At 37.3% G+C, this 24,542-nt stretch overlaps 1 protein-coding gene across 19 annotated transcripts in view; it reads right to left on the reverse strand.

Moving 5' to 3' along the window:
- LRRFIP2 (LRR binding FLII interacting protein 2) overlaps positions 1-24,542 on the reverse strand; it is a 114,118-nt gene that overhangs the window by 34,865 nt on the left and 54,711 nt on the right. For 8 of the 19 annotated variants that reach the window (XM_088831539.1, XM_088831540.1, XM_088831537.1 and 5 more), the window contains 12 exons: positions 24,146-24,202; positions 24,004-24,048; positions 18,290-18,331; positions 16,834-16,899; positions 14,738-14,812; positions 13,301-13,351; positions 13,175-13,219; positions 12,282-12,329; positions 11,766-11,822; positions 9,487-9,555; positions 6,875-6,964; positions 160-204 (listed from right to left, as the gene is read on the reverse strand). In XM_088831539.1, coding sequence (XP_088687665.1) covers positions 160-204; positions 6,875-6,964; positions 9,487-9,555; positions 11,766-11,822; positions 12,282-12,329; positions 13,175-13,219; positions 13,301-13,351; positions 14,738-14,812; positions 16,834-16,899; positions 18,290-18,331; positions 24,004-24,048; positions 24,146-24,202 — 690 coding nt within the window. The remainder of the gene's footprint in view (positions 1-159; positions 205-6,874; positions 6,965-9,486; positions 9,556-11,765; positions 11,823-12,281; positions 12,330-13,174; positions 13,220-13,300; positions 13,352-14,737; positions 14,813-16,833; positions 16,900-18,289; positions 18,332-24,003; positions 24,049-24,145; positions 24,203-24,542) is intronic. The other 11 variants (XM_088831546.1, XM_088831548.1, XM_088831544.1 and 8 more) reach the window with 4 other exon arrangements.

A 24,542-nucleotide genomic window follows, 5' to 3' on the forward strand; every position in this document is an offset into this window, starting at 1 on the left:
TCAACTGCAGAGGAATTTGGGGGTCAAGGACAGGAAGTAGATGAAGAAAGGAAGAGTAACTCCATGAGTTAAACAGTTGTAAAATCAAGAATAAAATAGTAGTAGAAAGTAAGCTAGTGACCTCGAGAACGTAATTTCCATAGGAATTTATATACTCACCCTTGTGTAATTTTCAGCATACTGTTTATCAGATTTTTCATCCAACTAGAAAAGAACAGAGATAAAAATCAGAAAAGATGTTGAGCATTTTGATTTTTTTTAAGGGGGAAGAAAAAAAGAAGTGACACCATTTGAGTTCTCCAAGTTCAACTGATATTTGGATCCTAAACGTAAACACTAAAACTGAAATAAAAGTTGGGACACAGAAGACAAGATGCTAACTTCAACTCTTATTCAAGGAAGACGGGGTACGCAAGCTATCCTTATGAAGAAAGTTAGAGCTTTTGCATAGATTTTTCTTTTCATGGTATTTGAAACAATTAAAGAAAAGTACATATAAATGTAAACTCTAGCATTGCAATAGTTACACACACAAAAAAAAATACTCATACATGTCAGAAGAAAAAGTCTGATAAAACCAAAAGCCAAAAAACTTTATTACATTATTAGTACACAGGACACACAGATAAGGCTAGCATACTTAGCCAAAAAAGTTCAGACTGGACTACAGCATGTTAAAGGTATCCTCAAAAAAATTTCTCCACAGCCCGAGGATTTGGTTGTATGGTTTTTGTTTTTGCTTTTTAACTAATACACGCACAAGTATCTAAAGAAAGAAAAAAATCAAACAGCAGAAAGGGCACGTGCTACCCTCAAGGGCAATCTATTCCCAAGTCTTTACAAAATTCTAACAGTGGTGTCCCAAATACATCCCATACATTCTCTTTTCCCTCACCATGTTTCAGAGATCAGAGAAAGTATTTTTCTTCATGGCATTTATCACTCCCTGACCCCATGATACTTATTAATCTACTTATTATCTGATCTCTCTCTTTAATGTAAACTTCATGTCTGTATGTTCTTTTCTGTATTCCTAACACCAAGAATAGCACCTGGCATACAGAAGGACTAAAAGTTTGACAGATGAATGAATAAATGAACTACACTCCTTCTGCACCTACAGACTGACCTTGTTTAACAGTGCATAGTATCCTACTGTCTGGACATACCATAACTAGTTATCCCCGCTCTCACAGACAGGCCTTAACAGTTGTTTCAGTTAGTGTTTCAAGAAGAGGAGTACCTTAAAGGTCTCGCCTAAAACTTTGACTTTACAGTTGAGGAAAAAGATATTTTAGATCTTGCTGAGGGATGAACAACTAAATGCCAGAGCTGGATCCAGATCTCAGTTTTGTCAATTTTTCATATTATTTACTTGTATATACTACCCCAATTACCACTAGGGAGAAAAAAAGTCACAGAGAAATTTAACTAAATGAAAATATACCCAGACCCCAACTTCAAGACCAATAATCCTTCCATCCAATCTAGAGATTTGAAAACTGTCCTCAGTTAATTATTAAAACACAAAACATCATTATTTCTGGCTCAGTTCAGATCACTTCACTCTAACTTCCTCATATTTGAAAGTTTTTCTTTTTATTACTCACATTTATCATGTTCTTTTTCTGTCTCAGTAAACACTTTTTTCTATAAGTACTAAATCAGAACATAAATTCTTAGACTTTGAATTCTTTTTGCTGCTTCTTACTATAATACCCTTAAAAAAGAATGGACATCATTTCATTTTGACTTCTTAAAACCACGTATGAAAGGTCTTAAAACAAACAAGCAATAACAACAGTTTTTCATGTTGGCAAATACTGCCATAAGAAGGAATCAGCTTCCTCATATGTATACTAGTAAAAATATCTTGCTTAATATTTAACGTGCTATTCCTCAGAACAAAAGAAATACTACATCTAAATAGACTGCCTTATTCTCCTTAGAGTACCTTCCAACTCTCTTCTTCTAATGAGTTAGAGAGAAACACAGGCAGCATTCAGAAACAATTCTCCAGGCCCATCTGAAATTCTGTCCCTTAATTCACTCTCAAACAAATGACCCCCAACCCATCCATTTTTTAACAGGCAGACAACTGAGAGAAATCTTACAATTCAGAGGGTGCATCAGTGACTTAGTCGACCACAGGGCTGATTCTCCTGCTGTCACTATCCTCTGACAGAACTGCCGCAACCCAGGCTGGTCACGCGCCAAACTTCAGGATTGTGGAGGCAGCAAAAGCGCTGAGACCAGCCCCACCGCAGCCCAGTTATTTTGGCTGCAGGGACTTGGCCAGAGACTCCCCAATCCTCTTCCTTGTGCTCTGTCATGTGCAGCCTTCCACTTAGACAAACAGCTAGCGGAAACCTGGTATTCTAAATGCCCCAGGTCTATATAGCTGCACTACAACAAGAAGTTAGTGTTCAAAATGATGACCCAAAGACGCCACCAGATCCTGGAAAGGGTCTTAAACAGAATAAAATGGAATCATATTTAATATGCTAAGGTATAAAAGAAGGAAATGCTGCTGGTAAAAGGGTACAAACTTTCAACTGTAAGATAAAGTCTGAGGAGTTAATGTAAAACATGGTGACTATAGCTGATTTTTCAAAAATTGTTGTTTATGAATAACAGAAAAAATGAGTACATAGTAATACGAAAAATCAGAAAACAAAGGCTCTATGTATAATACTATATTGTCACAATTTTGTAAAACAAGCAAAGTAAACTGAGATAGAAAAGAATACTGAAAATAAATCATTAGTAAAGACCTCAGAACTTGCTTATGAATACTGATGACAGCTTACTATTCTCAAAAACTTTCAAGTACATGTTATGTCATTAAATTCCTAAATAATTAAATACGTAATTTTCCAATCAAGAAAAGGGTTTCCTTGATAGTTGGAAATGGAAAGCTAGCTAACAGGCTTATAATATTTTACATTCATATTAATCTGCAAAGGAGGGCACATGATGGCAAACTTCATTGCTTCTTTTAAGAATTTCAAATTATCAACCAGTAAATAAAGTGTCAACTATCATCTTTTCTATATTTCAGTCATAAATGCCTTTACCTTATCTATGTCTGGGAAATCTCAAAATGCTTTGCTCTTAACATCAGAGAACACAGATTGTTTCTCTTTAAGTCTAAACTCCATGATTATTTGTTGAAATTAGCACATGAAAAATATTTCTTAGAATACATATCTTGTCAAATCTTTGAAACCCTCTGCTTCAAAGAAAGGTATTTCTTATTCTCAGATGAAGAGGCCCATTGACCTTGTTTCAGCATATGACTACTGTGACCGATAATTTTGTCCTACTAAAATGGTAAAACATAACTGAATCTTTTTGAATGGAAACAGAATTTTAGTTATGAATACATTTTAATACCGTCATTTGAAAGTGTTGTTTAGAAATAGAAAGAGTTGTTTAGAAATAAGATGCACTTTGTTCCAAATTATATTTCTTTTTTAAAAGGACACTGGAGATTTGACATAACTGAGCTACACGTATCTGATATGGAGAGCCACTTCCAGCAAGCGGCAACCATTTTTTTACCCATTTCATAAATCTAATATAATGTGTTAAAAATTCTATTTGGAGAAAACCCTTAAAAACAGAAGATCTGACTCCCCAACCATAGGAGAGTAAGTGTGAGTTGTTCAGTCGTGTCCTACTCTTTGCAACCCTATGGACTGTAGCCCGCCAGTCTCCTCTGTTCATGGGGATTCTCCAGGCAAGAATACTGGAGTGGTTTGCCATCTCCTTCTCCAGGGATCTTCCCAACCCAGGGATCGAACCCGGGTCTCCCACCTTGCAGACAGATTCCCTACTGTCTGAGCCAGGAGGGAAGCAACCACAGAAGGGAAGGGAACGATTAATAATCTCCTTAAGCAAAACTAGCTGAGGAGTCCAGTCAGAAACAGTCTAATCACTAATAATCAGTAAAACTACAGTTAAGCACATTTACATTCTTCTCCTTTACTCTAGCCCAACCCAAGGGACAGAAAGGGAAACAGTGCAGAAGACAAGACAAGAGGCAAAGGCAACCACACTGTGACCAGAGTCCTGCCAAAGCAGGGCCTGGCACCTTTTCCAGCACCTTCGAGCTGAGATGCTATAAACTAGCAGACTGCTACGCATATGTTGATCCACAATGGCGAAGCCAGAAGCTATCTTTAAAAATTTTTAATTCATTGTTAGCATTTTAAAATTGAGATATTTCACAAAGATTCTTTCTTCAGAAGCAGTGGTAACTACTGGTTTGTCCTTTGTTCCTCACATTTTCTGAGCAATATTAAACTGGCTTAAGTCTTCCTGTCCCTCTCCCAGCACCTCAGTAAATCTTTTTTAAACGGTATTTAGTATAAAATGTAGTCCATAGGCATTAATGAGGAGTTTGTTCAAAATGTCACAGGATCATATTTAATAAGAAAATCCCTTTATAGGAATTTTTGCTTCATGCCAAATTATGCTGTCCTGAAAATGCCCAGACTGAAAAAAAATCCAGTTGCTTGCTGAATAAAAGTGAATACTTCACTACTTAAAAAAAAAAAACAAAACCCAAGATATTTCACATAAAAATGCAGATTTCAGCTTATCCTTTTAAAAAGCATATATGTGAGGGAGTGGGGGGTGGAGATCTTACCAACATCAAGTCCATTTTTTGTTTATAATGAGCTGAATTACAGTATAACCTTTAGAGGAAATAATATTAGACTTTTTTTTTTTTTTTTTGCTCGAGAGGGGACCAACATATACACATATATTAGGCTGTGCCAAAAGGCAAAATTAAGGATATTACATGGGTACTTAGACAACCATTCAGGATTCAGGAAAAAAAAAAAAAATCACTGTGGCTCATAGGCTATAAAACAGGGTGCTGGCTAAGTTTACTAACTAACGCTCTGGAGAATCCTGTGCTTATGTTATAAGGTGCACAGCATGACTTGACATACATATACAGAGCCTATATGGGGGCCTCCCTGGTGGCTCAGTGGTAAAGAATTCACTTGCCAATGGAGGAGATGCGGGTTTTGTCCCTGGATGGCAAGAACCCCTAGAGAAGGAAATGGCAACCCACTCCATTATTCTTGCCTGGGAAATCCCATGGACAGAGGAACCTGGCAGGCTACAGTCCATGGGGTTGCAAAAGAGTTGGACACTACTTAGCAACTAAATTTACAACAAGAAGCCTATATACATGTGTATCAAATCCAAATTATTAGTTATATATCTTAAATATGTATAATTTTTATTAAAACGTGTAGATAAATCAAAATAATTACTGGGAGAAGAGTTTTATTTAATTAGAAGCAGCAGTAGAAGACTTTAAAAATAAAGTCAATCTTTTAACTTCTGTATAGTTACTAAAATGAACTGCGAAAAAATAAACCTAAGGAGGACATAACCAGTAACTCAGACATCACATCAGGTACTAAACGGATCAAAGTTTTTAAGAGAAAGGGTGTACATAATAAATTAAATTGATTATATCTATGAAAAAACAGGTTAATAAGCAAATTAATCAAATAAGCAATATTTCAGGGGAAGGATCTGGGAGCCAGTCTTCTAACTTGGGTGCAGAGAGATTCTTTGATCTGATGAAAGCCAAGACAGGGGCTGTTGCTCAGCCAGCTTTGAGAGCTAACAATCTGGAATACTTGAGGACCACACTTAGAATTGTTTTCTAGGATTAGTCATTCAGAAGTAGCTATTTAAACACCATCTGTGATGTGCTAAATATAAAGAACTATCTCTTCATTAGAAAAAGGGTCTAATTTTTGTTAAGAAACTCTGCCTCATCTGCTTCAAAGAGCTGATAACTACAGCAGTTGTTGGTTCAAGGGCAAAACGACACAAAAACAACACTAATGTCAGCAACAGAGAGGAGGTGTCAGAGACGGAAAATCAGGCTGTTAGGCACACCAGGCAGGTAGACATCTGCTGCTGCAGGCTCCTTCAGTGAGGTAAATGCCTCCAGGCATTTCTACTGGACACTCTTTCCTAAATGCAGTTCCTGATGAACGTGAGGGCTTCCCAGGTGGCCCAGTGGTAAAAGAATCTGCCTGCCAATGCAGGGGACCCCTGATTGGGAAGATCCCCTGGAGGAGGAAACGGGTAATCCAATCTAGTATTCTTGCTGGAGAATTCCATGGACAGAGGAGCGGACAGGCTACAGTCCACCGGGTCGCAAAGAGCTGGACATGACTGAGCACAGAGCACACATAATGAATGTGAAAGCAACAGACAGGCATTTCTTCAAAAACAATGCCATAATCCAAATGTTCAAAATCTATCCGGATTCTTCCCAGTTACGGCAAATCAGTGACATTCTACTAAGTAGTGTATTTTACTGTTCAACCTTCAAAGTCCACCTAAAAATTTATAGATTCACCAAAATGAAAAGAGAAGAAAAAATTTTAGACCAATCAGGAATATCTAAACATGGGAAAGGTATTAGATGGTTTTAAGGAGTTTTTTATCCTTTCGTTAGGTCTGATACAATAAATAAGAAAAAAGTTCTTAACTAGAGAGGCATACTGAACTATTTACTGGGAAATAGCATGATGTATAGGATTCGCTTTAAAATAACTCAGGGGAAAAAAAGGAGGGAAAGAGGAAGAAATAGATGAAACAAAATTGGCAAAGTATCAGTAATTGTTTGGGCTGCTTCTGGAAAATTTCCATAGGAAAAATTGTTTTAAAAAATAAGAACATATCAATGTATACATTTTGAAACAAAACAAAAAACTATTTAATGCTAGTGTACTCAAATAAATTAAATTAAATTCTGATTTTAAAATAGCTACTGTATTAGCTGTTAGTTACAAGCCTGAGACAGTGGGTCCCCATGCGCTGCACTCACGCTGGTCAGATCTGGGATGCTCACATCATCCACGTCGGAGACGACGCTCCCCCTACGATTGGAGCGACTAAAATAATCAGCGGCAGAAACCTTTCAGTTAGAAAAAAATGAGATGCTTTAAAATTAAGAAGAGAGAGAAGAAAACGATAAGAACATTGTCATATGGGAGGAAACCTTTTTTTTTCTTTTCGTTGTGTGATAAAGTATCACAAAATGAAATGAGGGAAGTGCTGTGATTACCTACTCAAGAAGGTAAGTAAGAAATGTAAAGGGTTCCAAGATGACATCACAGCTCCCTAAAATAAACTCTTATTCATTTTAGTCAGAGTTCTGTGCTACAGAGATCATCATCTACTGCCTGAAGAGGAGCATCACCCTCACCACGAGGGATTCTTGGATAGCATTTACCTAAAGCCTCTCCTATATTCCACAAATGTATAATGCATCATAGCTATCAACTCTGTTAAGCACATATATGCTGAATGCAGAACTACCTGCAGAGTATTTACTGTGCCTTTTACCCAGTTCCCACAGTTTCCTCTTTTTCATATTTCTCAGGACCAGGAACTGTAGAATAAAAAGTCGAAGGAACTACACTGGCCTCTTTCTGGTTCCCTAAACACAACAGTCTCTTCCCACCTTAGCTGTCGGCACTGGCCTAAGAACTCTCAGCTCAAAGGTCACCTCCCTTGGAGACGCCTTCTCTGATCACCCCATCCCGAAGGGACACACACTCCTCTCAATGTCCTCTATCCCCTGCTTTTTCTCTTCACAGTCTCTGGGTTTCCTTTCTCTTTTTCTTCCTTCCTTTACCAGTTTTCTCCCTTATTTCTTTCATTAGGATGTAAGCTCCATGGAGTCAGCAGTCTGGCCTGTGTGTCATAGCATATTATTCCCAGCACTTAACACAGTGCCTCACATATAACTGGTACTCACTCCATAAGCATTTGTTGAATTAAAAAACAATGAACATTTTTTTCTTATTTTTTTATTGAAGCATAATTGCTTTAATCAATGAACATTTGCTTCCTCACTCATCAGCTACTGCTTACCTCAGCTCTGTCTGATTACCCTGCTCAAAAACTCTGCTCTTCCAGAAAGGAATCTGGAAGCCCATCCACACAGATGCCTTCTTTAAGGCTTAAAAATATGAAATTTTATGAAGAGCTGAGATGATCAAGCAATAGTATTCTTGTTTACAGTAATAGTAATGCAACTTAAATTTACATATAATACTATAAAGATACCCACTATCTCAGAATTTCATATATTAAGCCTAACTACAAAGATAGTTATTTCATGCTCATTAAAGAAATAAAGAAATAAATAAAAATAATAAATAAAGAAATCACTATTAATACAATTAATAGGTTGGAGCAACGGTACAAGCCCCTGCCCTTTCCACTCCATCACTTTCCAGGGTGTTTTCGGGTGTTGGGGACTGTTCTTTCCTCTTCAGCTGTGATTATGAGCATTACCTGGCTTGCCAAGGAACCAAAACTGTCTTAGTTCAATCACTGTATTTCTGGCAACAAAGTTCACAAACTCTTGCTCTGTTCCCCTTTTCTATGAAAAATGTGGGTTCACAATCTTTCACAAAACATGACTCAAAGTAAATGGCCTTCTAATTTCTTAAAGGAATTATAGCCTCTATAGCCTCTCAGTTATTGGGCTCTCTTTTTTTCTTCTAGCTCTGACACACCATTCTCCTCAATGTACTTTTCAAATCAATTCTTAATATAGCAAAAATGTCATCAGCTCTCTGTAAAATTCCTTGCTTCATAAAAAAAAAAAAAAAAATCTGAAATCATGTAATTTATATTCTAACAAAGCTATTTCTTACTTTTACAATTGTAACTCTGGTTGAATTCTAAGACACATTTTATTTTATTTTTTTAAAAGTAATTAATTTATTTTTTATTTGAGGCAAATTATTTTACAATATTATATTGGTTGGTTTTGCCATACATTGACATGAATTCGCCCTGGGTTTACATAAGTTCCCCCTCCTGAACCCCCCTCTCACCTCCCTCCTCCCTTTATCCTCCCTCTGGGTCATCCCTGCACGCCAGCCCCGAGCATCCTATAACACGCATCGACCCTGAACTGGTGATTCGTTTCACATATGACAACATACGTGTTTCAAAATTTTGCCATCAGCAACTCAAAAAATTCACAGGTCTTAAAAGACATTTAAACAATAGTTAAATACATAGCGAAGAAAACTACTAATTAATGGCAGCATGATTTGTAATCCATAGTAATGAGTTTTAAAGAATGTAGAAACATTAATCTTGAGAATTTTTTTGTTTTTGGGGAACTGTGCATATACATGCATGTGCATAAAACAGCAACAAAGAATAAAAAGTGAAAATCTGTCAAGTACATAATGACCAGCACATAAGAGGTGTCATTAGGAAAGCTTACACAGCCCACTGAGAAAATGTATTCTCAGGAATACATTTCTGAAGGTAAATTATTCATATAAACTAAATTTGAAGAAAATGCTCATTTCGTCAAGTGCAAATTTCAGTTTGCAATAATTTCATGTGATCACACAGTGCTGCAATTTTAAAACTTATTAGATGTGTCTGCATGCAAAACACGCTCACCACGCTGTCCCTTCGCCCACGGCTGGCACAACCAGAAGACGCAACGCTTGCAGTGTCATCGTCGATAAACTATGGATATTAAAAGCAGATAATGACAAAGATGCAGTTTCACTACAGGTCTTCCCGTGAGAATCAGCACAGGAAGGAAGGCTTTGGGAAACACGCAAATGCTCTCTATGAATATTGCTTGTAATTAGCACCACTACTGTGCACCATTAAACCAAAAAGCTGTTTTGAGGCATAATGAACAATCACCAAAACCCAAAAGACAGTGCCAAAAAGCACAAAGATTAAAACAGTATTTAATTTACCTTTTAAGTTAAATGAAAGAAAAAGAGGGGTGAAGCATGACTCTACTAGCCAAAGCCTGCTAGGGACCTCATGCTTTTTAAACTTCGAGGCCCTCTGGGATCCATTGATTACAATGACTTATAATCTTATACTTCATTAAGTCAATAAATACACTGTCTTTTAGTATGGGAGAGAAAAACAATCTCCTCAAATGAAATAATGTGTCAAACACAGAATTTCCTACCACCAAGGACACTGAAATGATGACTCCTATTGTCCTTCACTCACTCCTGTGCAGCACACGGAGGTATTTCTAACATTACTGCGCAGTCCCCTCCCTCTTTCAGCAGCAGTGGAAGACGCTCCTTCAGTGTGTACAGGCTGCCTCCATTCTGACGTCACTAAGGGGCCATTCTGGCATCACTGGGGTAATAACTCTGAGTCCCAGCTTGCAAATGAAATAACATTTAGCCAGCACACAAGGACAAGATTCTACACTTGACTAAAAACATTACCATAATTTGTTTTTTGGCAAGGGACCATCACAGTTGGGACACTAAAAATGACATCAAGAATTGCCAAGTGAAATTTTATTACCAGGTGGGTTAAAAATAAACTTCCTCCTGTGAAAAAGCTTTTATCTCCTTAAACAACCCTTTAATAACTTTTTGTTAACTGTAAGAGTGGAATCCTTGATAAATGTCACTTGGAAATGGCAGGAAAAATGAGTCAAACATACATAGAGGAAAGTCCATATAACTTGTCTATTCTACTCCACAAAATAACCTATGCTGACCTTTAAGAAATTTCTTAATAATTTCTCCAATTTTAACATCATCAAGGATAACAAGGTGGATCCTAAAAAAGTCATAATTTGCTATTAAAAATAGTAATTAGCACAGTCTTTTTGGTGGGTAATACGGTAATATATAAATGTACATACTCTTTGGTTCCCATCATTTCATGATTAGCAGTTTACCATGCAGATCTACTCATATAAGTACACAAAAATATTCTTGTATAAGCATGTTCATTGTACAAGTATCTATTGTAGCAAAAATAGATACAACCTAAAAGCTCATCAAAACAGGAGCAATTTTTAAAATGTATAGCCCAGGCACTAACAGAATGATGATACACTGCCATTAAAAAAATGTGCTGACAAACTAATCTCCAGAGGCACTTAGTGGAAACAGAAAGGGACATGACTTGATTTTTTAAATCTTTTAAATGTCCGCCCCTCAAAAAGAATAAAATAAATCTTTATATACTGATGTGAAACGATACCATGAGTAAAGAAAACATGTTAAGCAGCATTATGCACATGAATCACTTGCATGCTGTTCAAACAGGACACGTGCACAGACATAAAATATCTCTGAAAGGACATACACAAACAGAGGTTGCATTTGGGGGACAGAAGCAGGAGAAAAGGGTCAGAGGACTTTTACTCTGTACTTTCCTTAAGCTAATATTATGTTTACAAATTTAAAACAAGTTTTAATACTCTAGAAAGACTGGGTAATTAGAATCGTCCCAGTTTCGTGTTTTATGTACCAATTTTTAAAAAGTTGACATATTTCATTTCTTCTCTCACGCCACTGATTGAAGGGCTAGGAAGCAAGTGGAATGGCTCAATGTAGAAAGTAGAGACGAAAAGGAGAAAGAAAAAGGATAGGGCAGCTAACTCACACCCTTAATTACCACCACTAGGGGAAAAAAAAAGCATTTCCAAATGACAGTTACAAAAAAAAAAATTCTAATGGCACTAGATTCAGACTTATTTAAGAATTATGTGCTAAATCACACTCATACAGAAACCAGCAATTCAGACAAATTAGTTCTTGAGTTTGTGTACTGAAAGAAAATGGCAATCCATGCACAAAAGGGTGAAACACACCACACCCTCAATACTCTGAACTGTGAGTACAGATTAATGCACCAATCAGAAGTGTCTACAGAACATGCAAAGAGACTAGGCAGCTCACCACAGGACTGCTTCGGGATGAACTCGTTTTTGATGAGTGAAAACTGTATTCAGATGGCTATAAAGTTTCCAAGAAGACAGGCTTTACAATAACGATCAGCTCCTTTTCCCGCTGGGAATACATCAGTGCCCCTGGACCTGACTCACCCTGGTCCCCAGGTGAAGGTAACTGTTACTCCCCCGGCTGCAGCCCTACTGCACTTCTACCCTCATGACCCAGCAGCCCATGGCAAGAGCAAGGAGAGAAGGGGGTGCCCCGAGAAGCACTATTCTCATCCTCTTCCTGAGGAACGAATGAGCCAGAAAAGAGGTTTCTCTGCTTGTACTGCCTTCACACTTGAAGCCTCGGTTTGCAGCAGGCGCTTTCTCACAGCTTGGGGGAGAGTCACAGTTGACAAGCTGATGGGTCACAGCTTGGAGAGTTATTACAGGTCAGATTAAATGGCTTTTTCTTTGTAAGTAAACTGTGCCCACCTACACATCGCCCCCCTCACCACCTCCCCCTGCTTGGACTTACAGTTCGAGAACCGTAAGGGTTATATAATCCACCATTATACAATGACACCTGAAGAACAAAGGAAATACCATTTAGCCATTCAGCGTCAGAGTTATTTTCAAAGTGATATAACTTCTTCAAAGCACTCAGTTCCAAAAACACTGAAGAACAGTGTTTAAGTGCACAGCCTCCCAAGGTGATAGCACTCATTTATGTCTGCATAAATTCCTGCATCAGCCTCGGGAAAGCTTCAGGCTCACACTTCATTTCAAAAAGCACCACTGGTTACAGCATTGCCTTTCATCATCATGTTATGAAATTAGGAGAACATTTACCAATTTATTCTCTCAAAAGAGGGAAGAAAACAGGGAAGAAAGTGAGGTACAGAAAGCTTTGCCCACTGTCATGATAAAATTAAGCACAAAGCCTCAGGTTCCCGGCCACTAGAAGAGGCCACAACAAAACAAACAGCCTGAAAGCAACCAACTCACAATTGCACATTACACAGAGTGATTGTTTTGGCTTTCGAGTCAGCTGGCTTCATTAGAGCCGAGTATTGATGTGACCAAGGCCACAGCTGTTCCCCTCCAAAATACGACATCCCATGCCTAGGCAGCCATCTCATACAAGGATGCAAGTGGAGTGGAACCCATGCAAATCCACCTCCTCTATAGGAAGCCAATCCTAGGCAAGGGCCCACCAACAGCCAGCAGTATCTACCACTGTGAGGAGAATACGCTCGTATTTACTCCCTGAAAGTTTTGTGCTATAAGCACAGGCAGCACATTTTGCAGTACACACAGCACTAAAGCCACGTGTCCTTGGCTATTTTGGAGGAAAGATGTCAAGCTAGAGTCAGCACTGTGACAATGGTTCCGCCAAGAGTACACACATTGGAAGTGGAAAATACAAACCAGACTGGCACTTCTCAGCAGACCAGAATTTACAGTGGAGGAGGCCTATGGAGAAAGCACATGATTTAACCCAAAGGAAAGTAACCGGCAGCTCTGAGGGCACCACACTCCTCAGGAAGTACTAACCCTGTAGCTCTTGGACGTCGCCAGAGGGTCGCTGTACAGGGAGGAAGACTGCTAAGAAACAAAAACAAAACACAAGCAAGAAAAGAAAGGGAGAATTGGTCTCACAATCATGAAAGCAGAAAGCTTATGTTTATTTTATATTCCATAATTGATTAGTAATTCCTAAGTGTTTAAGGCAGTTAAGTGACACACAAAGTGAGAAAAACTTAACCATTAGAAATCTCTTTGACTATCAATTTTAAGGGAGCAGAAAGAAAAACACTTGGAACCGTTTTCTATAAATGTGTTTCAAGTCCCATTGGTCTTTGAACATTAATATTAGGAGATGAGAGGGCCACCTAGGAAAATGTTCAGGGAACAAGGGCCATGGCACAGGGAGTGTGGCAAACCGTGGCCACGTCGCAGCAGTTACCAGCAGCTCCTGTGACATTAAATGGGCTTATCCTGATTACTGGGGAGCCAGGTAAATGAGCTCTGAGTTATTGCTATAAACACTCTTTTCCAAATGGATTAGAAAACCTATATTTCAGAACAAGCCATGGGCAAAGTGCCTTAGTTTAATTAGATAAATTATACTGGTCACAGTGAATCCATGCATTAAACAAGGCACAGCATTATTTAAAAAGGAATTAAATCTTTTCTGCTGATGTCATCTCAATACATTTTCAGTTCTTTTTCACTAAGTCCAATCAGACATGGAAAATAAGACTAAATCATGTATGCAGGTTTCGACAACTGAATTATTTAAAATGTATTATGTGCCATATATTTAATATGTTCTAAATGTATAGTATGCCAAATGCCTTGAAAGAACAAGAGATCTCACATTACATAATTACATTCTTCTCATTACATATTTTTTTGTGGGATCTTAGTTCCCCAATCAGGGACTGAACTCAGGCCCTGGCAGTGGAAGCGCTGAGACCTAACCACTGGACCACCAGGGAATTCCCTCTCATCACACTTATATATTTCCACATGTACATTTTTAGTAAAAGGACATACACTGTGATGCGTATGGATGCCTACAACTTATTTTGAAATGTGTCCTTCCCCAAAAGATGGACTGGTGGAAACATAGTGGGACAGTCAGACAGATAATTACACGATAAAGGAAATATAGTAAAAATGTTAATTGTTGAATCTGAGTATAGGTATGTGGGTGGTTACTATATAATTCTTTGAACTTTTTTGTAAATGTAAATATTTTTCACTTAAAAAATTGGAAAAAATGGTACTCATTAATAAATATGGTGATTCAATGGTTACCATCATTTAAAGATACACTCACACAGACAATGTGAATTCAGTTATCACAAACCTGTACAAACACAGACATTCACAGATTAGTCCTAACTAGTCAAACTGCAAAACAGGGGATTAGAAACGTGTTAAAGTTGGATAAAACAAATAAAGTCAAAAAATCCTGTGACAAACCCGAGAATAGTAGGCAGAGGTGGGTTTGCTATGTCTAAGACTGCTATAGTTTCTCTGGTCAAAGTAGAGGCCACTCTGCAAAAAGCAAAATAAAACACATTTTTCCAAGGTTAAATGCGGTTAACCTAACAACAATGACAAAATTGGATATTGCCAAACCCCTTTTCCAAAACAATGGTTTTAAAGATTTGAATGATATTAAGTCAAAGTCAAAATAACAGTGATTTCAAGTCTCTTAAAAAAGACTAATATTAAAGGTTAAGTTTTCAACCCAAATCATTGCTAATTTTTTTTTTTACTTTAAAAAGAATATAAACCCTCAGATAAAATAAAAAGGAAGTAGTGAATTATTCTCATGTCACACTTAGGAATGTCCTTGAAAAATCCAGGATGAATGGATAATTACCACTTTTATAATCTATTTGGAAACATCACAGAAATCATTAAAGGTATTTCTTTTCAAAACTCCTCCTAATTCCATATTTGTTCAAATAAACTGATCAAATTAAATTACCAAAGAAAGAGTGTGAGCAGTAAATATGGTTTGGTCTAAAACATCTGTAGCAGGTTCACCTTCAATATACTAAGCCAAGCAATTAGATTGTTGTGATTGCTTGAGCGGGGAAAGAAATCATCTAAACAATTTCAGCCATCTCTTTTGCTCAAGGTTAAGGAAGCCCAGGCAATCCCTGACTGAAAGACGGCTCCTCCACTGTTGACACTGCAATAGGGAACACCCCCTCCTCCCATCGAAACCCTGCCCTGCCTGGCCCGCCTGCACCACACCCTCTGAGAGGCACCATGACTCACTTCTCCCCTGAGCTCCCAATACTCCACCTGCCAGGGCCTCTCATAATGTCCTCCCATTTCATCCTCGCCTCCTTCCTCATTTCTACCAGCCAAAGGTTCCCACCCTTCTCTCCACCTCACCTGTGGTCAGAGCCCTAGCAAAGGGAGCCCTGAGTTAGCAAGGAGCTTGGGCTGCACTTCCTCTGCCAGTGCTGTTGCAACTCGACAGGGAAGAGGTGTTCCCAGCACCCCAAATGGGCACTGTAGACAATTTTTTTCCTCCACAGGCAACGGCATTTAGCAGGTTGGCTGGAATGGAGAGCACTATTAGTCCTACAGTTTAATTACACTGTAGGTTGAAGAATTTTCTGCAAGACGGCATGGGAATTCTGCCATCATAAACTTTGTTGTTTCTACCAGAAAATTCATGTCAAGTTCCCTAAATCTCAAATCTATAAAAACAATCATTCAGAATGATAGCTACATGTGAGTTTGGTACTGCCTATAACACCACAACTGTGTTTAGTCGCTCTGTCGTGTATGATTCTTTGCAACCCCATGGACTGTAGCACACCAGGCTCCTCTGTTCACAGGGATTCTCCAGGCAACAATACTGGAGTGGGTTGCCATGCCCTCCTCTAGGGGATCTTCCCAACCCAGGGATTGAATTCAGGTCTCCCGCATTGCAGGCAGATTCTGTCTGAGCCACCAGGGAAGCCCAATACCACAACTAAATCAATTCAAATTTCCAAAATAAGTTATAAGAATCTCACTAAACCCATTCTTAAGGTACAGTCCTCCAAAGGGCAATTCATAGATGAAAATACAGTATTAATGAACTTAGTGTGACACTTTCCTAACTCGAGCCACCAGGGTTAGCAAACGTTAGTGAAGTGAAAGTCGCTCAGTCATTTCCAACTCTTTGCAACTCACGGACTGGGGCCTGCCAGGCTCCTCTATCCATGGAATTCTCCAGGCAAGAATACTGGTGTGGGTATCCTATACCTTTCTCCAGGGGATCTTCCCGACCGAGGGACTGAACCAGGGTCTCCTGCATTGCAGGCGGATTCTTTACCAGCTGAGCTACTAGCGAAGCCCATCATATGTTAACTTGATATTAAATCTTGTAAATGAAAACAAAATTATTTTTAAATAAGGTTCTGGTAAGTCACGTTTCAGTATGTTATCAGGTTTCAATAATGCCTGAAGAGCACACCAATGCAGTCATAATTCTTAATTTCCCTGAGAGGATCAGTGAATTTTACAACCACACAAAATACTGTGATATGAGACATAGCAGAACTAACCAGTGGGTCTTTATGAGAACCAGAAGATCTCTTCTTCATTCCGTAAGAGTGACTGTATGAATGATTCTGGAAGTAAATATTGAACTTTAAAGATGGTACAGTGAAGTTTTAAGACAATAAAATTCATCTTAAAATCACACATTGAAAGAGGCCCACATGAGACAGAGTAGTCTACATGCATGCACTCTACCCCCCACCTGTTAGTGGGAACCTGGCCAAGACACACAGCCTGCCTACACACCAGCACTCCCCCTCATCCCCTCTGTGCCATCCAGCTCAGTGTCGAGTCAACTGAACACTTAATTAGGACTCAGAGCCAGCAGGCTTTAAGTGGGGACCTTCACTCCACACCTCATTTGAGTCTCTGCTTCTTTACAAAGGCACGAGTGACAAGACAGGCCACTTCCTTTTGCAGTCCTCCTTACCTAAAGGCCAAAGAGCAATCTTGTGTATCCACCAAAGCAAGATGAGAACAGAAAACGTGACACAGCACTGCCCAAGACAGTCCTCTTCACCTGAGTTACCGGGCCCCACAGCATGTGCTGCTCAGCGGAAAGCAGCCTACACAGCGTGGTCTGTCTCAAGCAGCAGCAGCATCATTAGATAATAACCTGACATCCAAGTCCTTGGATGGAACTTCTAGGAGTCAGAGCCAAGTGCATGTGAGGGGACAGAGGACAGCAATACCACTAAACAGGGCAACTGGCAGGTAAGAAGTCCAATGTGGATACGCACCTTTGGTCTGAAGGGAGGAGATGCAGCTAGAAGGGTCCTAGCTATCCACAGCCCGCTCTACACACATCACCTGAAACATGCACAGCTAGATCCTGAATCAGTGATTACAAACTCATTTTCGTTTTTTTAAGTACATATCTTTCTTTTAGACATTATTACTCTGAACATAAGAGCTGTGGCAACCTATGGACACATTAACCCAAGAAAAACACACTACAAGTAAACTTCCTTGGCCAAAATGACATGCCATCAAAAATAAACCAAATAAAGCAAAAAATGAGTGGTCGGAACTGATGTTTCAGTTGTCACCTGAATCCTTTCACACCTGCTGGCTTGTGACAAAGAACATAAAACATAGCAGGTGTAGTTGTAAAACAAGCTGCTGTAGTTCGGTACATCTCAAAACACCGCTGGAAACATGTCTTCCAGGGCAATGAGTATGTGTCAGCTGGGTGACTCATCATTTGAAGAAAAGATACTACTACCAATCTTAGTCCTGAATAGGAAAGCAAAAAATTTTTATCTGATCCTGAGATCCTAAAAGGCAAAGCTATTCAAGTGCTAAATCATGCCACAACTGCACACTAGAATTTGCTGTTAGTCATATAATTCCCCCAAACATCACAACAGACCTGTGAAAAAGTTAAACATATCTAGGATTAGCACCACCAATTGTTTATAAAGTGAAACTATATTTAACACAAAGTCATGCAATACATACTAATGATGAAAGTCTTGATGATCTCTCCTTAAGAGCATCATACTGGATTTCAGGAAAAGGTGAAAGTTGGTTACATTTCCAAAATCAGAAATATAAAAGGGGGGGGGAGAAGCAACATTCATAAAGTTATGAAAAATCCAACACTACTTTAAAAGCCCCAAATTACTAAACAAAACAGCTGGGACATCTGAATTAGAGAATACTCTCCCGCCTCACTCTTTCCTAGTATAGGATATTGTTAAACTGCATGTACAGGAAAAACTGAATGTTCTCATTCAAAACCAGAATTTATAATCAGTAACGTTCAGATGATTCACCCTAGTACACTACAGCACAAAACACCCAAGGAAGCCTTTAAATGCAGGCATTAAGCATCCTAAAAGTCTGTGACCATCATTGTCCATCATGTGAAACATGCAAAAGCAAGTCATGGAGAAGCAATGAAGCAGGGACACATAGCTAGTATAATGAAACTTAACAAGCAAACGAACAAAAAACCAAAAGACAAAAAACAACTGTAGCATTAAAATGGGGAGAGTTCCCTTGGATCTGCTTGTGCACATACTCGGCAGAACCTTCTCAAGAACTTTCCCTATGAAAAATAGTGAACAAAGCTAGAAACTTGGTCAGAGCAAAGTGTGGAATGGATAGTATACATATAAAAGTGGCATGAAATATAAATCAAAGAAAATAGATATAAAATTTATGACAAGACCAGAAAACCATATTTCCTGTAGGGTCTTTAAAAAATAATACGTTTAGCAACACATGTCAAATCCAAGAAACCAAGTTAAATAGTAACTAACTACTCAGATTTGTGTTTTCCTAATTTTTTAAGCATTCTAGTCAGATTTTTTAAAGTAATCTCACCCAGGAGAGCAATGTATAAAACAAAAGCAATGAACAAGTTCCTCAAGTAGTTTGGTAAAAATATCTTTCTTTTGCAACACTTATACCCATTTAGGATCTTAGGGAACACTACTGAGAAACCTGATCTAAAGTAATGCTTTTCTAAATGTGGACTGCAACTCATTAGTAGTTCATAAAATCAATTTATGGGTTCAACCAACATAAAAAAATACAAAACACTAGATTGGATCACATACAGTAAATATTATTTTTGTAAAATTTGTTTCTGTATTTCTTATATACTTATATACATACAAAACAGGCACATCTCTGCATATGTATATTGGTTTACAGTGTAAAATGTATTCCCGTCATAGAGGCTGCAATTTTCAGAAGCCCAAAATACACTAAAAGGTAAAATTTAAAAGTGTAGTTCTAATAAAGCATTAATAGTTCAGATAGAACAAAGGTTTCAATTCATGCTTAATGAGATGATCATTCACAAAAAATACTGCAGAAACTCCCCAAAATGTATTTCATATGTATAAGGCTAAGTGGTATAATTTTACCACTTGCAAAATTAAATTCAGAGAAAATGATATTGCAATAAATACTAAGAGGTACTGAAGCAAAATATCTGCATTTGCATACTTTTCTTAGATTATCATGAAAACAGAATATAAAGTGTTACTACATGTGTAAAAAAAAATCTTGTTTATCCAAAATTTTCTAAAATGCCTAATGGTGTACATTTGGTGGTAAATGAAGTGCATGGTAAAGTCACTGTGGTGAATGACATTTCACTGAAAATAAAGTTCTTTCTCTATGAAAATTTCACCTGCGACTTCTCTCAGTTAACAAAATACTTTTTTTGTTTAAAAAAAAAAAAAAATACCCATGACCAAAACATGTATTACTCAAATCACACATTTCACACATTCTTGCATATAAACTATTCCATCCTCCAAAACAGGTACGTTCACTGTAGGAATCAGTCTCAGTTCTCATCCTTTCTGTAATACCTGGTCTTCTGTAAAAGCATAAGATTTAACAAGTTGAACTGAAAATGATCTATTTTGACTTTCTTTTTCCAAAATATAATGCACAGCTCAGACAGTTTTATTTTATTTATTTATTCAGCTGCGCTGTGAGGCTTGCAGGATCTTAGTTCCCTGACCAGGGATGGAATCCAGGCCCCAGCATTGGAAGAGTGGAGTTCTAACCACTGGACTGCCAGGGAATTCCCTCAGTTTTAAAAACTGCTGAATCTGGTGGTAGGAAAATCCACAACCTGGACATCCCAATCGCTACTAGTGGTTGTACACCCAGTGAACAAAAAGAATCCTCCAGTATGTGACATTGATATTTATGTTGTTTAAAAACAAATGATTCATCAAAGAAGGGAGAACTGAAAATATTAAGGGCTCTAGCTAAACAAAATATTTCCAAACTTGCTATTATAAAAAGTACTAAAAAGCAGGCTACAGAAACAAAAGTCCGGCAAGTGTTTGTTTCTGTGGGAATGGACCTATTATGGCTCAAGCCCCTGGGGCACTATGAGTCAACAGTGACTGCACAGTGCTAACGCTGCACACTTCTCTGGGCTACACGCCACAAGGTCTTCACTTCTGGGTGTATGGGCTCTGCTCCAATGTGTCCCCGGAACATCCTTCGATGGGTTCTTCCACGGAATTAAACAGTGTAGGAGTAAATGACAGAAAAAAAAATTCCAAGCATATTAAAATTAAATTCATTAAAATTATACTAAAGCCACTGATACATAAATAGGAACTAATAAAAAACAACAGTAAAGCTCTCCACCAGTGAAAACTGTGATGTATCCCTACCACTCTGATTCAAGGTCACCTCATTCTCTAATTTCGGATCTCTTCCTTATAGTCTTCTTGTATTTCAGTATATAAAAGCAGTGACCAAGCAGTCAGATTTTTTTTTTTTAAAGGTAGATTGCTTTTTAAAGAAGCACTGTTTCAATTCTAAACACAGGGCTTTGATTTAATCTTCCTTCCCTAAACATACCATCTTGAACCATCTTGAACTATCTCTGCTCTATTTTTTTACAGAAAATCTATAGCATTGATACCATCTCTAACCCCACATAGCTTCAGGCAGGACACCTTTCAAAGAAAGCAGTTAATTGGACAAAAAGAGAGATCAAAGTCCGAAGAATGTGGAATAAAACCATAAACACATCTTCCTCATATCCAAGTACTGCTAATGTTCATGTATCAAATACAAGGTCCAAAAGTCTTAAACTTTTTAATATACAGTTCATAAGTTTAAAAAAATAACTAGAAAAGAAACACCAAAACCCCAAATAATAGAGCAAACCCCAATAAAATTTAGGTCAGGGTTTTAAGCCATCACATGTATTTTTACAGAGAACACAACTTGTCTACATTTTCGGTATAATGTAGCTGGTAAAGTTATTCTAAAAAGCAATAATTTGATGAAAATTTAAAACTCCCAATATTATCAAGTTAGAAAAAAGAAAAAACTTATCTCAACTATATTTCTTTTATACTGTGTTATTAGTAAGCTTTCATTTCAAATCAGACATCTCTAAGAAAGTCTAAAAATTTAAATATTCTAAATGTACATGAACAGTAGTACTGAAGTCTCTACAAGGTAAAAATTTTACTAATCTTGAAGTTCACAGACTGCTTTTTAAAAATATTAGGAGTTTTACTTTTTGCTAAATAATAGCAAATTTTCATAACTACCATAATGAAATAAAATACTATTCGAGTTCTAGTTATATCTTAAATTTATTTAACGATGTAATTTCCATGAAATGAAAATCAATCTCATTTTATAGACACTGAGTAAACAATTCCTTATTTAACTGCAGATTTATTTTTTGTTTATAGATTTGTTTTATATATTATACAGAGTGAAGTAAGCCAGAAAGAAAAACACCAATACAGTATACTAACACATATATATGGAATTTAGAAAGATGCAAATGATAACCCTGTATACGAGACAGCAAAAGAGACACAGATGTATAGAACAGTCTTTGGGACTCTATGGGAGAGGGTGAGGGTGGGATGATTTGGGAGAATGGCATTGAAACACGTATGTTGTCATATGTGAAACGAATCACTAGTTCAGGGTCAATGCATGTTATAGGATGCTCGGGGCTGGCATGCGGGGATGACCCAGAGGGAGGATAAAGGGAGGAGGGAGGTGGGAGGGCGGTTCAGGAGGGGGAACTTATGTAAACCCGGGGCAAATTCATATCAATGTATGGCAAAACCAACCAATATAATATTGTAAAATAATTTGCCTCCAATAAAAAATAATTACATAGAAAAAAATAAAATAAAATAAAATAAAATGAATAACCAAAAAAAAAAAAAACAACAACAACAAAAAAAAAACAAATTAGGTTGAACTTGGATGGCTTTACCATTAGGTTAAACTAATATGTAAATTTCCCATGCAAATTTACAAATAACCAGCTTGAAGACTGTGAACTTCACACTATGAACATTACAATAAGTCATATTTTTTTTTAAAAAAGGTGAGATGGGATTATTTTCAAAGCCCTCCAAGCTCAACTTTTAAGCTTTTGTTAACTCACTGTGAGAAAAAAAAGTACCAAAATCTCTCTAGGGAGAAGCATGATAAATTTATTACCTTAAAGCTCTTTTCCTTTAAAATCATTTTTAAACCACTAGTTAGATTTATATAAAGGCTTTTTAATATTCTTATAAATAAACTTTTATAATCAACCCAAACGTTTATGATTCAAGTACTAGCTTACTAATTTATTCCAAAAAGACAGTAGATTACATTCACCAATAAGAGAGATAACCACTCCTGGGAAGAATTGTACATTCAGAAAACATCATCTCGCCTGCCATTCAATTTAGTGCATACGCATGTGCAAAATTTATGGGAAAAGCTGCACTCAGCCAATGTGCAACAGATTGTAACAAAGGGAAATTATCTAAAAAATAAAACACGGTCTTAAGAATGTAAGTGAATTAAAAAAAAAAAAGAAATGTAACCAGAGTAAAAGACTATTTAAGAATGCAAACATATCAATAACTAGTATACCAGAACACACTCAGTTTAATACAGTGTATTTTCAAGATAGGAAAAAAATACAAGATAGGAATATTATATAAGATAGGAAGAAAAGTAGACCTGGGGATATTAACAAATACAGATCTTCACAAGAACAGAATTTTACTGATGAAAAAAATCTAGATATAAGCACATATACTATATTAATAATGTACAAATTAAAAGCATTGCTCTAAGGCTTAAAGAACAACTCATTAAGAACAGAGATCAGCTATTTTGGCACAATATGCAAGCCTTTAATGAACAATTTCTCATTTATTTTGATTTACAATGATGTACACTAAAAACCTGAGAAAAACTACAAAATATTAATCAAAATACTGAAGCATGATCATTTCTATAAATATGGTAAGACAGGCATTTTAAAAATCAGTTCAAGTTTTCCACTGAATAAAACTATAATTAGTCACCCATGCCCCCAAATAATAAATTTCATTAAAAAATCATCATTTAAAAAAATCTGAAAGTAGGAAAAATCTTAAAGCTAGAACCATGCAGGTGTTATTTTATAAAATCAGTTTTATTATTTTGTGATGATTTTTCAAAATCAAAAGTCCTTTTATAGAAAAAAGTAAATATACATGTTAATAGATGAAAATATTTACGATTTTAGAATTGATTTACTTATAGCAATGATTTGAGAGAAAATATCACTTTTCAATGAAAAGAACTTTGCCAATATTTTCTCTATTTTTTAGAAAAGACAAAGGGATAGCTTTGCTATTAAGGTGTAAACAACTTAAAATACCAACCCTGTGACTGCCAAGACTTCGAATGGACAATGCATCCTCAACTCCCTGATAAGATAAAAACAAACACAGTAAAGGTGTGTGAGTGACTGCAGCAAGCTGATGAGGGAAAGTATCAGAGGCAAGCGTGTAGGTCACTACAAACCAGAGAAGGACGATGATGACTGGATCTGTGGGAATACCTGGCCCTTTCCGACTCTTCCTGGGAAAGGAGAAAGTACATGGACAGTTAATCACTGAGCAGAGGGCTGTCTATCAGAACTAAGTACTGAGAGGTGAGTTTCCTCAAAGCTGAGTTTGGGCAGTCACGTCCCTCCCTCAGTTGGAAGGGAAGTAGAAATCATCTCAGCAATGTTTTCATTTCAACAAGTGTATGTATGTCTGGCCATCTGTAGAATGTACTCTATAGATGACCAAGAGAGCTCAATATACCAAGATAAAAATAAGTAAGTATACTTAACCAACAGAAATTGAGGTCAGCATTAAAAGCAGACTTTTATCTTCTTATTTATGATGTTCATTTATGCAAGGCAGGAAGAAAT

This window comes from Moschus berezovskii, chromosome 24, assembly GCF_049115385.1.
Source record: "Moschus berezovskii isolate FMDL1 chromosome 24, NW_MosBer_1.0, whole genome shotgun sequence".
Classification (NCBI taxonomy): domain Eukaryota; kingdom Metazoa; phylum Chordata; class Mammalia; order Artiodactyla; family Moschidae; genus Moschus; species Moschus berezovskii.